The sequence below is a fragment of the Bombus pascuorum genome, chromosome 3 (assembly GCF_905332965.1).
Source record: "Bombus pascuorum chromosome 3, iyBomPasc1.1, whole genome shotgun sequence".
Lineage (NCBI taxonomy): Eukaryota > Metazoa > Arthropoda > Insecta > Hymenoptera > Apidae > Bombus > Bombus pascuorum.
In genome coordinates this window covers 4,892,364-4,910,693 of record NC_083490.1, presented here as the reverse complement: position 1 = coordinate 4,910,693, position 18,330 = coordinate 4,892,364, and the positions used below count along the sequence as shown (strand labels likewise).

At 37.7% G+C, this 18,330-nt stretch overlaps 1 protein-coding gene and 2 long non-coding RNA genes across 10 annotated transcripts in view; 1 reads left to right on the top strand and 2 right to left on the bottom strand.

Annotated features, from left to right (window-relative positions):
* LOC132905305 (TNF receptor-associated factor 4) overlaps positions 1 to 18,330 on the top strand; it is a 40,007-nt gene that overhangs the window by 17,366 nt on the left and 4,311 nt on the right. For 4 of the 8 annotated variants that reach the window (XM_060956468.1, XM_060956467.1, XM_060956465.1 and 1 more), the window contains 2 exons: positions 3,578 to 3,730; positions 18,180 to 18,284. In XM_060956468.1, the coding sequence (XP_060812451.1) occupies positions 3,701 to 3,730; positions 18,180 to 18,284 (135 nt within the window). In that variant the 5' untranslated portion in view covers positions 3,578 to 3,700. Of the gene's footprint in view, positions 1 to 3,163; positions 3,731 to 18,179; positions 18,285 to 18,330 lie in introns of those variants that run through there. The other 4 variants (XM_060956471.1, XM_060956470.1, XM_060956469.1 and 1 more) reach the window with 2 other exon arrangements.
* LOC132905316 (uncharacterized) lies at positions 6,552 to 7,190 on the bottom strand. The gene is made up of 3 exons (XR_009657777.1): positions 7,172 to 7,190; positions 6,932 to 7,048; positions 6,552 to 6,748 (listed from the first exon to the last, which is right to left on the bottom strand). It is a non-coding gene; the product is annotated as an uncharacterized LOC132905316 (long non-coding RNA).
* LOC132905315 (uncharacterized) lies at positions 7,316 to 8,427 on the bottom strand. Its single transcript, XR_009657776.1, has 2 exons — positions 8,216 to 8,427; positions 7,316 to 7,857 (listed from the first exon to the last, which is right to left on the bottom strand). It is a non-coding gene; the product is annotated as an uncharacterized LOC132905315 (long non-coding RNA).

Genomic DNA, 18,330 nt, shown 5'->3' with positions numbered 1-18,330 from the left:
GTGGCCTGAATTGTGCTGTTGGAAAATGCAACGGTCTGCGACTACGGTTTTGCTTTTCGCGTTTTGTGATTCGAACGGTTAATGGACAGAAGTGATTTTTCACCTTTAACGGTGAAATCTTCTTGACTTAGCACATCTTGCTTTTTTGCAATCCTCTTTGAAACAAAACACGAGTGATTTCTTAAATGTCAACGTAGTGAAATCTCTCTCAATTAACGAGCTCTATTTTTTCGCAATCCTCTTTGACAAATCCAGTCTTGTGACAAAACATTCAACTTCGAAATTTCTGTTCACGTCCTAAATAGTATAAAGTCGCCTTATTGACGTCCTAGGAACAGGAATCTGTCATCTTTAAGACATCGTGTGATGCATTTTGAAGTGTTCATTTTAAGATGTAAGATTTTTATGAATGTCTTATAAAAGATATTTTATCAAATTTTTCCTAAAGAAAAAACATTACAAATTCATTTTCCCGTTTAACATCTAAAAGAAGGGGAGTCAAACGTAAGCTGGTAGCATTCTAGAAATGCAAACAAAAATCTGTGAAAGAGAATTTCGAGGGTGAACTGTCGAGACTCGTGCAAGTTTACCCCGAAGAAAGAAAGATTTTGATCTAGAGAGAAAAGAGGGGAAAGACACCTGCCTGGCGTACAAGAAGGGTCGGAAAGGTGCGTGATCGTGAATATCAGTGAGTAAAATTGCAGTACGTCTTCAAGGTATTAATGCGACCTGACATGGCACACCTGTTGCAAACTTCAAATAAAAGAATTCTCGAGTATACAAATTTCAAGACGGCATTAACATTGTCTCATATTCTTTCCTTTGAAAACAAAAACTTCAAGTAATGTAATAGGTATGTAAGTAGAACAGTAAATGAACGGAAGTATTCTCGATAAAACGTATCCAGTCAAGGTGAACAATGCTATTAATGGCCTGGTCGACGATTTTAAATAACAATTCTTACAATCCACTTCGACTACACTCATCGCAACTTAAAAGTAAAACCATTAGTTTGATAGGAATTCTTGCAAATCACATAATACGTAAAATCGGAATATTCATATGATTTTTTTATAAATTCCTTGGGATAGTATTTAAAAAATAAATAAGAAAGTCTACGAAGAAGCAATAGATATTCTTTCAATTCATTACAGCTTTTTAGATAGATTTCATTGTCCTCAACATTGCAATTGCATAACGTTAGGGGTTACCATAGCACGAAGGTGAAATATGCGCAAGAGCATATGTCATGTTAATTAACGTCGGCAGAAAGCTGTTAGAGAAGGACGTGCTTCGAATTCGACATGGGTCGTTCCCCTAAGCCCTTAAATGTACACACCCCGCAGAGAAGGGTGAGAGACTCATAGTTTATCTGATGGTCACCTGAAATTTCCGAAGAAAGCGGGAACAGATGGTGTAACCTCCGAACTACGCGGGATCTGGTAAATTAAAGATTCAAATCTTTCGTTCCTCGAACTTTCTGAATGACCATAACGAGTATCAACTGAAAGGGTGAAGTCACTGATCAAAATTGTGTCATTTAGACAAGATAGAATAACGAATGGAAGAACTGACTAACGCGTTAGGTATTCGGAAGCAGATCTATGATATCGACGATACAAATTCTTGGAATTGTAAAGCTCTTTATTCTTTTATTTCAGACTACCATTATATATTCAAATTGGGAAATTGAATTACAAATAAAAATTGTTCAAAACGACGTTTCACTCTTCCGTAATTACCATTATCGTCACTGCTATTACATGCTATTGTATCCAAAAATAACCTTACCCACTGTATATTGTCTTTTTCGCGATTTATTTACTTTCATATCCGTTATATGGTCCTATTACTACACTCTACTTCACGTAACAAAATGAAGTTTTCATTTTACTATCATCAACGTCCCATAAAAGCGCAAAGAGACGAGGTATTACAAAGGTGGCCCGTTTTCGACTGTCCTGACGAGATAGCGTCTCACGAAGATCGAAGGCGGAGTCTTCGCGGATATTCCTTGTTAGAACGCTGGCGTACCGGTTCGTGTAGCTGGCCAGAAGGCTCGATTCCGGCCTGGTGGGGGGAAGGTCGAAGAAGGCCGCAGCTGGCTAGATCTTGTCCGCGTACTTACATACAGCTGAACGCGGCTGAATGTAAGGAGTAAGGAACATGCCTCGCCAGTCGGGCTTTACAATGTCGTTTTCCTCCCCACCATTCCGCCAGACCTGCAGTTGGCAACACGAGTGTGTCTTTGCTGATCACGAGTCGCTATCGCCGCGGACAAATTCTTTGTCTCCGAAAGGGCGCCAGTAAAAGTACCGCTCTGATAGAAACCGTCTCACAACCTGCCTTCAGGTCATTACTTAGATCCTACATCGATATAATTTGATTAGTCGCTAGATTGAGAGCTGTAACGCAAAGGGAGACTCAGGTAATTTTTTCTATGGAGACACTTATCTTAGTAGAACTTACAGTTTGTGACTTTACTTTATAAAGATTTATGTTCTTTATCATTGGATCTTACCTTCCATTGAAATTTATTATTGAATCTAGATATTTGTTGAATTCTGTAGAAAAATGATCCGTTCGTTGAAATCTTCTGTAAAAGATAAGTGATATTTGAAGAAGATTCAAGGATATCGTAGTTTGTTGTATATATTATATGATATTCTGATATAAGAATGACTTTTATTGGGTATTTTATCAAACCGTTGCGAACGTCCCAGGTAACCTTAAACGATTTCTAAACCGCGATCCATGAAGTCAGCGGCGACTGTACTTGTGCCACATATCCGATAATCTCTTTCACACGTTCCTTCATTCACCGTCTCTCCCTGGTCTCTGTCCTTGTCTCGCGGATACTATTAGGCTTCTCTCGTTCTCTGCCTTCCCTTCGTTCACTGGAACGAAGAAAGAGACAAGAAGGCAACGGACTCCCTCGACGGACAGGAGTTTACATCTCTGAAAATTATATCGCGGTCGCGGTTCATCTCGCGTGAATCCTGCTGATTTTGTCTCGTTCCATCTCGCATAACGAACCACCCCATTGGCCATTTTCCATTGAGTCTGTCCTCGTCGCGCGCTCATCGCCTATCGCTTTCTATCGGATCCGCCAATCAGCGCGCTTGGTCCAGCGGGCATGACGCGACCGTTCCGCAGAGAGAACCGACCGATCGGACTGCGAACAGTCTGTCAGTAAACTTCGTGGCGTGCGTTGGCTGGCGCGCGTGCTAGCAGACCGTTTCCATGCGTGTCACGACACGGATACAACGCCAGCCGATCTCTCGGAACGCTTATTAATATTTATAAGCGGCCAGTTAACTCTTCGAAGTGAATTTTTTTCTGAGGTTCGTGAAGATTGAGATTCGCGCTGGAACAAATGCCAATATCGGTTCATCGTCGTATTGTTTTCTTGTGTGTTTTACCCGTTTTTTAAAACAGTTGCGACAGTGTCGAAGCATCGTCGCGCATTGAACTCACTCGTTTAGAGACGCATATACGAATGTAGTAGTATTATTGCATATTGTATCGTTGAAATTTTGGACGAGAAGAAAAAAAGATGGTGCGTGGTCTGTCGCAGTGGACGAAAACCTTGAGCTTCCCCGCGAGGGTGTCCCCCCAGAGGCCTGCCAAGGAGTCGAAGGGGTTTCATGTGAGCCCCAGTGCTAGCCCCACGTCGCCACCCAGCCCGATCAACGACAACATGGACAAGGCGCCGATTATTACCGATGAGGTTAGATTATATCTTTTTTTTTTTTATTTCTAACATTGCTTGTCGCGGTTTGTAGTAATGCTTTGAAAGCTTAATCCTAGCAATAATAATAGGTTGGTTCGTAAGAGGGAAAAATGGCAAGGCGCATTGTGTTGTGTCTATTTACAGTAGGTCATGAAAGAATTCAAATACTTACCATAGAAAACGTTTATATATATATATTGTATGTGTTATGTAAAACATTTTGAAATTTCATTAGCGCTGTCATGAGGCTCGTTTATCATCATTATATTGGTCGATCAAAATGCATGTAGAAATTACAAAATGTATACTGTAAGCATACGATATTTAGTAAAAAATTAATATCATAGCATGAATAGCTGTTTTAAACATATAACAAGTGTTAAAAATGGCCTCACTAAATATTGATTCTTTAAATACTTCTTTGACGTAGTATCTTGCAGTTTCTACATGTATTTACATTTCCAGATATGTTTCACTTTATCAACCTATCTCATTACATTGCTAATGAAATTTCGAGATGTTTCGTATAACATATATATGTAATATATTCATAAAAGGTTACCATAAATGTTCGAATACTTTCTTGAGTTACGAGTATGTAAACATCCTACGTGAGTCAATGACGTTTTAATTTTTGTAGGGTGGATTAGAAACTGCTTTCAATGAAACATCAGAAAGTGTTTTTATACGTTGTTTAATTTGCAAACGAATCAAGACATGCCAACTTCCACGTAGGTCATTCCTCGAATATACTGGAGCAGAGTTTCAAGTTTATCGTCATACGTGTTTCAGATAACGGTCTGTTGCTATACGCTTCGAGCAGCTACGGTTAATCGCCGGTTATGCGTTTCAGTTCTCCATGCATTTATATTTGTAACCAGTGGCCCGCGTGATTGTTTACTTTTGTTTGTTTGTGTTAAAAAAAGAAGTTCTAGATTACCATTAAATTAATTTGAAGCATCCCTAATTCTTTCATAACATTTATGGAACAGCTTTTATTATAAAAAAAGCACGTATTATTTTATTTTTGAAAAATAAATTTTACTTCCGCTTAATTTAGGTTAGGTTTATCGTTCGTTACATTCAGCATCACGACTAACCGTGCCGAACAGGCGTGTAACATAATCTTCATGCGAATAAAGGGAAACCGCAGAATGGGGGAAATCTATTATTGGACAAAACGGAAACAGAGGGTTGCGTTTCGATATCGCTTACAAGAGTACCATTCATGATTCTATATCGTTGCCAGCGTTGTTGGCACAGTCTCCGTCTTTTGCGTACGCGCCCCTGTCGGAATACGTTGCATATTCGCTCTCTTATCGAACTAAATACACGCATTCGTGGCTATCGAACCGCGAGGACTCATTTACAACTGCCAGAACAAAACATATAAATCTTGAACACCGAAAGAGAGAAGGGATTTCGGTATCTGTTCCTCGAATGTGTATAATTTATTCCAAAGTTAAACGATACTTTATTATAACTTTAGTAATATTTAGTATTATTTAGTATATTTTCTAAAAACATGCTTCTTCACTAACATTTCTTATCTATGTATTAGATTGGTGTATATGAAATGTTCTTTTTGAAATGAAACTTAACCGCATATACCACATAGATTCTTCAATGCATTACATGTAAATTTAATCAAAGTAATTTCTACATGATATCCTTTCCTAGAGAATAAGTACTTTAATTATATTAGATTTCTGAGAATTATCAGTTCAACATAGATATGATACTTTGAAGAACCTACACGTGATTAGTTTCATTTGGGAGGACATTTCATATGTATCAACCTAATATATACACAGAATAAGTATTGTATTATAGCAAGTAATTATATTACCCGTGACTATATTACAACAAACTATAAAAATTCATTTAGATTATGTAACATAGTTTCATGTTATGTACGATGTTCTTTGGTTAAAACAATCACATAACATAACCTAAAGAAAAGGTCGCGTTGCCATGAGACGCGACAGACAGCCTGTTTCAACAGAACCCAAACCACGCCGTTCCCTCCGCTGTTCGCCGCGTATTTTCCAGAGTTTCTAATCATGCCGACAGAGCGACTGATTTATGCCACGACAACCAGCAACACGTTTCAAATTGTTCATCATGCACAAAGGTTTCCGAACCTGGCTTCGTTCACAGGGTCGATCGTCCCTTTATTATCGATTGCATACCGCGACGATTACTGCGCCATAAACTCATCTGTCCCGAGTTAGGTTCAATGTAATCGTTTGCTCACGATCACCGCCCTCTACATTCTTTAAATTATTCGGCAAATTGTTTTAAAATTACTAGGAATTTTTAAATACGTATATACATATACTTACACTAAATATTTTGTAGCTTATATGTAAATTTTCTTTACCAATGTAACAATTATAGCCTAGTTTCATTACAATACTAATGAAGTTTCAAAATGTTTCATATAGCATAGAAATACGCATACATTTGTAATAAGTGTACGAATACTTTAATAAGCTATTATACACAATATCTGGGATCAACTTTGTTCAAATATTCAATCTATTGGCTATGTTTTCGACCTTTTATCCTCATGTTTTTATGTAACGAAGTAAATGGAATTTATTCATAGGTAAACAAGGGGTCGTAGGAAGTCACTTGACATTGTCATGGTCGCTCCCCCTGTCATATCGACCGTGTATTTAAAGAATCGAATCCATCTCTTTTTGCGGTCGGTTTAATCGTTCCAGCCCCCTCGACGACGCGTCGTCAACACACGTGCGCGCCGTTTACGATTCCTTTTGTACGAACACATTTAAGAACGTTCTCTGTACGCAGTGGCTGGTGGTCGGGAGTGCCAACTTTCCGCAGGGGGCGATTGGGGGAATGCGTTTGTGTAAACACAGCCTCTGGGAAGATGACAATGGCGGCGCGACTGCAGACGGCACGTGCCCCACGTTGAAAGCAACTTTTTTTTTCTTTGGCAGGCTAATTCGTGCCACTGGCGTAACTAAACATATCGGATGGCAATAATATCTATCAAAGTAATAAGTAACACAGTATATTCGTAATAATTATCAATAATGCATTTAACATGGAAAATTTGATAATTGTAATGGCGAAATTGGATTAGAAAGGAAGATCAATCTGTACTCGGGTTTTCTTCTGATAGAAAAACGACCTCTTTCCAAGTTCTCCTAGATAGATATTTGTACTTACATGGACCAGTTTCAAGTATCGCAGACGGCTTGCTTGATGAACAAACTGGAGAAAGCGAAGCCGCCCGACTGAATTTATCTAACTGCTCCCACGGAAACGTTCGCATTTAAGAGAAATCTGAAATACATAACGTACTTAATCTGTTGCTTATAACATTGAGTTATGCTGGTAACAGAGATTATAGTTTCGATTCAGTAAAAATAGACTGTACTCGCAAGAAAGATTAACTGGAATTCTAACCTCAGTTTTAATTCTTAAACGAAAGTCATGAAAAGAAATTATGTATATAGTACCATTTCATATAACACTTCAGTATTATGTCATTTAACAACATTGAATAGCTAACGCTTGCTTAAGTAGATATTAAGGAAATAAGGCAACGAATTTTGCTGCAAAACATTCGATTTATTTCAAACGAACATAAAAAAGTAAAATACGTAAGGAACATCTTGGAACATTTGTTTTCGTTGTGACGTACACAGAACGGGACCGAAAGAGATAAAGATTTTGGCCGGTCCTATCCTTACAAGACTAGTCGTACAACTTTTACTTAACGCCTCGAGAACGAGCCAAACGGAAACTACGACGAGCAGAAATCTCGCGATAATGGACAAAAGTATCGCCTCGTAAGTTCGTAACAGAAAACGCGGACTCGCGGTTAAAGACGTCCAAGCATTCTCCGGCTATATAAAATAAAGCGACGGCGAGAGCCGGCAGTGTCGGCGAAAGAGGGGGCAAGAAAAGGACCGATGAGGACTGGTCCAAAGGCGGGGAAAGGCGACGGCGGAAGCGTGGGAACCGAGCGTAACAGATGGCCTCGGCTGCTTCCGAACCCGCTCGGCCTCCTTCGTGCACCTCCGTGGCATCGACTCTGCTTTCCGTTCTCGCGCGTTTCGTACGCTCTATGTATCGATGCAACTCGATTCCTGCAAAAAATAGATTCGTTAATCTATTCCCGTATCATTATTTTTAACATTGGGAAAACCGATCTGATTTTTTTGTCCTATTAACGAATTGGGAAGACTATTATGCCAGTATATATTCACTAACAAAGTATTCGCAAGTTCTTTATTTTTTAAAGAAAAAGTATTGAAGGGTATTCTTAACCCATTAAGAACTAAACAGAGAAATAACGAAGGTTGCATAAACGCAATATTGTAGAGGATTTGATCCAATAACAGATTGTAACATTTTTACTGTCATTGAAAATCATATATAGACGGTTAAATGATATCAGGAGAAATAGGGTTATATAATTGACTTACGAAGCATATACATACATACCGTTCGATTGAGAGTGGAGAATAGGTTAAGAGGGTAACGATGCAAAACAAAAAGTGCAATAGAAGATATATGAACGGCTAACACACGTGCACAAGCCGGCAACCTTAGCACTTAACCCGATGCTGCGCACCAGTAAGGTCTCAGAAAATATCCAGACACGCTTTAACACATTTCGAATGCAGTTGTATAAACGTATTAGTAGTAATGTAAAATGCACATGTTAAATATTAAAAATTAGATTGTATTTCAAACACAACAGTTAAACAATTAGATGTTACAGATTTAAAAATAAAAATTTTATCAATTTCACACATTATGTAATATTAGAAATTAACCTTATGAACTTATATTCAGTAAAATTGAAATATTATTATAGTAGACACCAAGAACAGAACTACTTTTAAATAATCTACGTTCTAACGAGCTTAATCAGACCGTCGCGAAATTCTAGGTATTAGAAAATGATGACAATACAGGAAATCGTGCCAGAAAGCGTTGCGAGCAAATAATCTTCCGGAAATACATAGCACGGACATGGAGATGATTGTGATTGTGTCACATCGTTTTAGTTATCGTTTATCACAGTGGTTCTCTGACTTATGGACCACTGAGACAGATTAATAAAGCTCGATATCATCATGGTGCATATGTATAAAAACACATTACAAGAATTTCTCATTTGCTCCTCTTATATTGTGAATCCAGCTAGCTATCAGGAGAAACTATGAGCTCGTGTTTTAGAGTATCTGGGAGATTTAAGGGGGCGTATTCAAAAGAAAGAACCAATTGTGGTGAGAACTACCGTCACTATATATTTAGTCAACCGTTTAGTTGCAAATGTTACGATTGTTCTATAATTTGTATACTAAATTAGAGTAATCTTTCATTGCATCAGCTTTAGTTAGACATAAATAGAGGAATAGAGACAGAGAAGATACAAATTTAATAGAATCTTTTTTATCTAAAAACAAATTTTTAAGCCTTTAGTAAATCTATAAATGACACTCTATTTTGTATTTTTATTTTTATCAATTGTATCTTTGTTTCTATTCTTTTTCTTGCTCTGTTCGTCAGAAAACAAATCTCTAATCTTAATAAAATCTACAACCTATGCGTAACATTTTTGTTCGTGTTTCTTATTAACGAAATACTAAAAAGAACTCGGAGGATTATCTCTATGAGATCTCCATAGGAATTGTATAAAAAATTACAGACCTAATGGCATTGACTGCTCAGTTGCTTCTTCTGTCAGAGTAATTGGCTTTGGGTAATTCTACCAAATAAAATATCACCAAATTAGTCTTTCGTGAATTAAGGACCGTCTCCAATCAGCTCTTATTAAGCTACGCGTGGAAAGTGACTCCTGGCTCTTGTTCAGGAATGCGAGATAACGCGGATGCTTACAAGTCGTTGTAATTACCGCGTATTAATTTAAAAGCAGGTCCTCGCCAACCTTCCCATGGAGGCCACCGCCTTCGTCGTGGCCGGAAGTTGCTATGGTGTTTGTTCCTTCAAGTATTGTTCCCTCCGCGCATTCCATTGTAATGAGAGGCCTTTTTTCTCTCTCCCTCTCTCTCCTCCTCTTTGGTTCTGCGTGGCTTTAGAAAATAGGTGTACGAGACAGTCGGTGATCGCGATAGAAATTACGTTTAACAGGGCTCCTCGAGTGCGATCACCAGTTCTTTTCCGGATACTTTTCAACCGGCTCTTTGGTATTGTTACCCGGGAGTTCCGTAATGTTTTTATCCTTCTAATTGGGAACAATGAATGCATGCTTTTTAAATATAACGATGCCACTGTCTTTTACCGTTATACATATGGCGAAGACAGCTCGTGGAGTAATTAATGTTGAGGATCGTTAGTATTGTGGAAATATTGCTTGTAGATTAATATAACGTAAACGTAATTATACGCGTATGTAATTAGAAGAAATTTAGGTATATAATTATTCGAGTTGTAACGTATAATTTTAAATGAACAAAATCCTAATTGTTCCCTCCTTTTCAAGGATTTGTAGTTTGTCTAAACACAGATAATGGAAAATCGATGGTAGATAATTTTCAGTAGTCAATTCTCATAAGGACTGTTATCTTCTTTACTTATTTACGTAACTATTGGAACGGCCGTTGATATCTCCAACGACGCTGCGTTTTAACGCGAAGCATGCACATATATTTGTTTTAGTTGTCGAGATTACGCGGAAAGACAAAGTGATAGATCCTCCCTCCCTGAGCTGAAATTACAGATCAGAGTGAGCCATATAATATTCGGTTGGAATTTAAAAGTTTGTAGATTTCTATGGTTCGATAAGATAGCGGAAAGGCGTGTTCGAGATATGAAAGGCTATCGGTAGCGTTTTTACTCGGAATTCTATCATTCGAACATTCTTCGACACAGCATCGGCACAATGTTCTAGTCGAAATACACTCGCTCAATATACACGAGAAACAAAGTACATACATATGTATTTATTAATTCATTAGAAGCGATAAATAAACTTATGGGAACAAGTCATTGTCTTTCTTAAATCGAACATTAAGGTACACACCGTATCTTACTACGTGTGCCTGACTAATTTGGCTCATGCAAGGCTTAAGTATATCGAAGATAGTTAATTACGTATGAACATTTATTATCAACCTAACGAAACAATAATTTAAGAACGAATTCCGGAAACGATCGTGAGATTAATTTGTTCTTTTTTTATTACAATATTATGTTGAAACGTCATTGTTCTTTCCAAGGGGAATCATTTCGATGGTATTACCCACTAGAATTAATACTTTCCTGGTGGAGGAGGATACTAAATCATTAAATTGAGGAGGTGCAACAACTATTTGGAGGAACCGGTCCGTTTGAAATTAAAATGGTCTCGTTGAAATTCTAGTTGTGCTCGTCCACGGGTCGTGAACTCTTGGAGCCCTTAAATCCCACGTTACAATTCTTCGTTCGGTCTGAAAGCTGTAGAAACAAAGAAACGAACGTCCCATTTTTCTAATACCGAGAGAGGTATCTAACAGGAGAAATGAAACTTTCCTCTTTCCACTGACTTTCCTCGTTTCAGTAAAGAAACCAGTGAGTCTGATCTTAATTGCGACGATCCATTGTATGTGTGATTCGTGTTTTAAAGCATCGTAGAAACAAATAGAATTTCGTTCTTTTTTTCGACTCTCTCAATAATCAAGTTGAATTATTTATTTCAATTTCTTGCCTTTTTCTATTATCTTCCAATGGAATAACGCGTTGGACGAAGATTGAAAAAGGTCAAGCCTCGTTGTGTTTAATTTTTTAATTTAAATTTAGAAGCATAGATTTTGTTTAAAGAAAAGAAAAACATATTTGGCCTTGTAAATAATCTTGATAATATCTTGTCTGTCATTATGTCTTTCTCATCATATATTTATCCAGCGATACATTAGAACTAAACAAACAGAGCGATAACTAAACAAACCTTCGAATCAGTATCTTCTACAATACAATTTATCATCCAATGTTATTATCAAGAAACTCAACGACTTTATTAAATACTACGATCAAATCGATAATACTTTCTACAAACAATAGATTTCATCCGATTCGCAAAGTACGTAGATACGCTTGCACCTGTGAAAAGAGATTCGCAAAACAATTTCAATCCGAAAGGATGGTAACTAGAACGAAGGACATTCCTGGAAAAAAAACGGGACATGACATCGTGCGAAATTCACGGGTCACGAGAATTACTCGGAAATCGTAGAATGCCATCCCCACGACCGCTAATTTATGGGATTCGAAGTGTTGCCGGTGTACGGCCGAGCCCAGAGACCATTTCGTAGCCGACAGGAAGTTTTCCTTTCGCACGCGATCGTGTCTTGCTCTGGTCCGTGTGATCGATCCGCAAATAGCTACGGGAAGTTTAAAATCAAACGGACGATTCGTAATCGTTGAACTTTTGCACATCTCGATCACAAAAGACAGATATCTATATTCTTCGCTTGCTTCGCGGAAGAAGATAATGTACGAGTCTATTCTACGCAGAAGTTTTAAGCTATCCACACTATCTCATGAGGATAATTTATCGTTATTTTAAAACACGTTTCGAAAGACAAATTTTTAATTATTTTCGAACGAAAGAAATCTATACAAAATACATATTGATTTTTTCAAATTATACAAATATCTTTTTAACGAATTTACAATACTTGTTGAATCAAATACCCTTTAACGAGTAACACGTTTAAATTGATATTAAATTTTAGTATTCAAGTATTTGATTGCGATAGTTAAAGAGGAGATTTGTAAATCGTTGAGATGTGATTTCGTAATGTATCATTCATAGCGTATAATATTGCAGAAATACTAATTATTGCGATTGAGTGAGAAGTTGAGAAATTCTTTGTTTCATCGTGTAATTTCATGCTTCCTTTCTCATTCTTCTTTTCTCAATAAAAGAAACAGAAAGTTTCAGCATAAAAAATCTCAACCGTCGCAAATGTAATTTTCACTAAAATTTGTTTCACCGATAGTTTGATAACCAAAATATTTTTCCTATATCGAAATAGCGAGTTTTGCGAAATCGACGAAATTTCTTCACGGTTTCGAAACGGATCAACGAGAGCAGGAATTCGGAAGATTCTATGTATATGTTAATCCTTGGTCATCGAGTTGTCAAGGTCGCGTGGTTTCATGCCGACGGAAAAAATGAGATTCGCCTGTTGGATTCGAAATGCGTAACCGTCACATCCATGCATCGCTAATATCAGCAGAGGATTTTTCGAATACCGGACACTCTCGTCCAACTGCTTTCCGTTTCATTAAAATACTGCAAGTTCTTGTCCGATGTGTTGGTCCTCCGATATTTCTCCTCCAACAACCGAAACGACTCCTATCCTACACTTTTTAAAACCTCTTAACATTTTGAGGAACCCTCGGCAATAATATAACGATTCTTCCTATTCCTGGCCAGAATTCTTTATACGTAAGATTTTTTTAATTTTCTATCGAAGATTCGTTTCGAAATGTAGATAAACAACCACACAGAAAGGCGAAGTATCAAAGAAAAATACCAAAGTGATCAAACACATCGAATTTGCAAAATTCCAAGGATCTCGAATATACGAACGATGGAACAGATAAAGAAGAATAATGAAAAACGTTGAGATAGACAAATCAAGGCGAATTTTTCAAGGAAATCTAATTCTTATTTTTCATTCGTCGATATTAGAACGGCCACTCGTTTCTAGGGGATTTTCGTACGACGGACCGGGTTAGAAAATTCCTGCAGGACCGCGGAGATGATGGTCGTCCTCGAGAATAAGTGGAACGTACGCGAAGATCGTGTCCGTTATTTCGCCGTGACGTCACGACGACTTGTAACCGCTGTAACAGCGCTATGGAGAGAGACTAGCAGTGATGTCAGCCTCGCGATGCTCCATGTCGGTATTCTAATTCGCCGATTAAAGCGTTATGGTGTTTCCTGGAATAAAGGACATCAGCCGGAGCCTCGAATCCATTTGCATTCGCCTGTTCGTCGCTGTTTGTACAGTCGGAGAAAGATCGTTTATCATCTGTTGGAAAAAAAAAGATGTGATCAAGAGGATTTCTTGAATCGTATCGGTATTGGATATTTCAAGACGCATCGTCGTATTATCGAACTTTCGACCTTACGTAATCGACGCTTTCGGTAATATGATTTTCCGTTGCTGTTGCGCCGCTTAGTTTCCCTGGTGAAAGCACCGTCTCGTTTTGACGATATTACGGAACTTGCGCAACGCGAGATCGTTGGCCCCCGCGGCTTAATTGGCAGCTCTTTGTTTTAATTAACTCGCCGCCGGCCTCCTTTTCGATTGTTTCCAACTCTTCTTAATGGCACACGCTTCACCAATGAAGTCGGAGTCGTGTCATACAGAATTATTATCGTGCCAATTAAACGTAATGCACCAAGTTCACTGCCACAAAGCCAATTTATCAATCTCTATTTAGACTCATCGCAGAAAACGATCTTGCTTAAAGATGTTTGTTTTAAATATTAATGGGAAATTCTTGATAGAAAATGAAAAATTAAGATTCTGATAGGACGTTTACGAAGGAAGGTTTTTCAATTTTGCGATAAAAAGTGATCGAATTGTATGAACGAATTGTAATGGAGGAGATCGAAGTGAAATGAAGCCTCGATCACGGTCAGTGCAAGTGTATTTTTATTCTCGGTATCACGATGCGGTCGGTGTTCTTATGTCTTCGCGTTAGTTCTTTTTTATCTTTTTATTTTTTTCTTGCAATCTCGAAGCTGAAAAGGTAGATCTGTCTCTTCCATTCCCGGCGGTGTTTATATCTGAACGGCAGTGGCTGGTTGCGTTAGATTCCTCGACCTTGCCGGTCGTGCAGGTTTCAACTCGCAGGCATCGGACCTCCACATCTATACCGGGTGTACTTGTGTGGAAATGTTTGATTCCAGGTTGAATGAATACTTGTTTTACAGGAAATTGCGTTTGTCAGTTCTTCTTGAAACTGCCATTAAAGAGCAAATTCAGAATACTATTGGATATCACGTTATATGAAGGTTTCCCAGAATATCGAGCTTCCTTCGCAAGAACAGTAAGAAATAAACTAAATAAAATTAATTGTTAGCGTCGTTGCAGTAATCATACCATCGAAGAACAAATTCAAAATAGTATTGAATACCATAATGTAGGAATAGATACGAGGATTAAATTATACCCCTGAGAAGAATGGTCAAATATAAAATAAAATCAACGACGCCATCGATTTTACAGCAACATATCGGAACTCGAAACACGTATTAATAGAGGCAATAATTATTTCCACGCACGACGTAACGCGTTAAATTTATTCTGGTTCCTCGCCTCCCGCATGGTTCTCGGTACGGGTTCACCTCCTGCATCAGGGTTATTATTGAACATCGCTATTTCCGAAAACCGTCACGACTCCATCGTCAGTTTACCGAGGTCGACAGTTCTTCCTGGAAGAAACAACGTGGCATGAAAATTCTAAAAGGATCGGAATGCCGCCGTCTCCCATGTTGCGTTGCATCCATGCCACCTTTGAGCTCGGAGAAAGTCTTCCACGGACGGATTTAGATTTATTAGACAGTTGTTACACACTGTCCATCGTTTATTTTCCCGTGTATTTTCAGCCGTTTTATCGCGCGTCTACTTTATACGTGTAACGCATCCACTAAGTGTCCATCGGCTAACGAGTTTAACTTCGTATTCACATATAAAATTCAAATATCTTTATTTCAATTTTTCGAAAATTCTTATTTCGATATTCGGAAAAGAAGCTGTATAAGAATCGCAAATTTTTCGGAGTAGTTTAGCTGTTATGAAAATGTAGAGTTATTTTTTTCATGCGCATTATGCTGAGATTAAATTAGCATTGCGAGGATTTAAATCTACAAAAAAGCAACGTTGACATAAGCTCTTAACAGTAGCCTACTAAGCTTAGCGACATAATAACATCGACAACCGATGCAGAGAGTAAATTCTGACGCAGAAAAATTATCGCCACAAAGAATTGTGATTTGTCGACATAAAGAAACTATATAGATGTAATGTCAGTGATTATGTGGGTGATAGCGAGCTGAAATTAGATTCGCTAGAGCGTAATTTTCAGAGCACGAATGGAACAGTGGTCGTTGTAACCATAAAGTACCATTGATGGAACCGTTCGGACGCTAATGGGTTCATCGTTTAGCATACAAACAATGGAACCATGTATTTATCGGTAGAGTCTATCATTTAAGCGGCATCGTAAGAATCGCTGACGAGAAATTACCAGCAGCCACTTAATAATGAAAGATTAGGTAACCAATTACATACATTGTTCTATAGCCAATCTGAATTCTCAATGTGTTTCTATGTTTCGTGGCACGGGTCTGCGAAGAAAGTTTCGTCTATACGAACTAGACCCAGTGAATTTCATCCATCTCTTTTGCACAATAATTTACTAATTAATAATATCAGCGAATTAACAAATTGCAAATTATAGACTCTTCTATAATTTATAACTTAGCGATCTTACATCGAATGGTATTATCAGATGATTTGTAGTTTGTAAAATTTCCTTGCGACGTTGCATTTGGTTTGTTATCGAGCATGTCACTTTCTAGTAATTAGCAAATTGTACAAGTTACAATTTGCTAATTTGCTAATAATATTACGCATCATGATACCGAGAATGAAAATACACTTGCACTGACCGTGATCGAGGCTTCATTTCACTTAGATCTCCCCATTACAATTAGTTCATCGTCGATCGCTTCTTATCGCAAAATTGAAAAATCTTCCTTCGTAAACGTCCTATCAAAATCTTAATTTTTCATTTTGATTTGCTAATAATATTACGTAATTCGATCGTACAGCAGCTCTCAGGATTATCTACAATGGTTCGCGAAAATATTTGGTCACTTAGCACGGAAGATTGAAATTTTTTCATACAACACGTTTAATATATTCGCAAAGATTTGTTCTGGCTTCGAAGATGAGCCTAATAGCGTTCGGTGTGAACGATAAAATCGTTGTCGCATAGTTTAAGAACACGATTCGCAAACTCGAGACTTCTTCGCGATTCTGTAATTCTAACTAGCGTTATCAAGAGCAAATAACTTGGCGTATACACATGGAGTTTATAGCGTTAATTCTTTGTTTAAAATGTGTTACTTACGTATTTCACAGACCTCGAGTTACGAAGAAACGAGTTTCGAGTTTTATTCTTCGCAGAATGTAATAAGAAGGAGAAGGAATTATTTGTTGTTATTATCGAGATATTTAAAGATACTCCTTCTATTTTATTCGCGTAATTTATATTAATCTCGAAGCTTTAAAAGGAATTATTTACTGCACACTGATAATGTATATCAATATGGCGAATATACTAAAGATAAAAGGAAAGATTAATTATTTATTATCGTTATTGAAAGATTTAAGGATGTTGCATAGTACGTACTATTTTGTTTGTAGTTTATATTACTTCAAAGATGTAGGAAGTAACTTTCACAAATATCTGATAACTTTACTGATACCAATATCGCGAATATACTAAGAGAAAAAAGCAATTATCATTATTGACAGGCTCGAGAATATTACATATCCTATTATCCTATTTGTAATTTTTATCACTTTAAACATTTAATATTAAACTTCGTCAAATGCCTGATAACTTACAGGATCATCCATACGATTGACGAATATTATCTAATACGATCAAAAACGATTTAATTCTCTACTCTACTAAGTGAAACGAAATAAACGGAATAAAATATCGGTATTTAAAATAAAAAATATTCAACATTAATTATACACGATCTACGAATCTGTAATATTACCCTGTATCGAAACCTACAACCAATTCTCACAAAACTCGACGATCTCGAGGAACCTCCGGACAACCAGATCTACTATCTCGATCCTTATCTACCTTTACTATCTACCGATTATAAAACAGTATTCAAGAAGAGAATTCACTTAGATCAAATAGTACATCTGAAACATTCCCACCCAGGTGAAATGTAGGTTCCGAACTTTACGGTGAAGAGTCGTGTCGCTGAAAATTGATTACCATATTTCATCGTGGCGGTAGTTGGAATGCCACACGGCTTGTTTATGGGGTATGAGACCCAGTGCACACTCGTTTCGTAGACAGGGCCGCCTGGTAACGACTACCTGTTACCCAATTAATCGCTACCCACGTTCTAAGAGGTCCAGTTCCACTCGACCGTAGCCTTTGATGGAAACCAAACAATTCAGGAACCTATTCGTTTATGTTGCAAAAGGTCGGACGCAATTATTCGATTCACTGCTTGTTGGATACGAAATATTCCTGGCGTTGTTAAAAGTTTCGTGTTTATCGATCTGGTTTCTTTTGTTAAGTTGAAATAATTCGATAGGTGCGCTTTTTTGAATGGAATAGCAGACGTTAGTGAATGGAAAGGACAGTAGATGAGATCTGTTCTTTTTGTGTGTTGCAGAATTTCCAGGACCTGGAAGCTGAGAAGGCAATAATGGGCTCCATTGTGTATTGCATACATCATAAGGATGGCTGCAAGTGGTCCGACGAACTTCGGAAGTTGAAGGTAACGTTATATTTTTCTTTTCTCTTTGTGACGTGCGTACCACAAT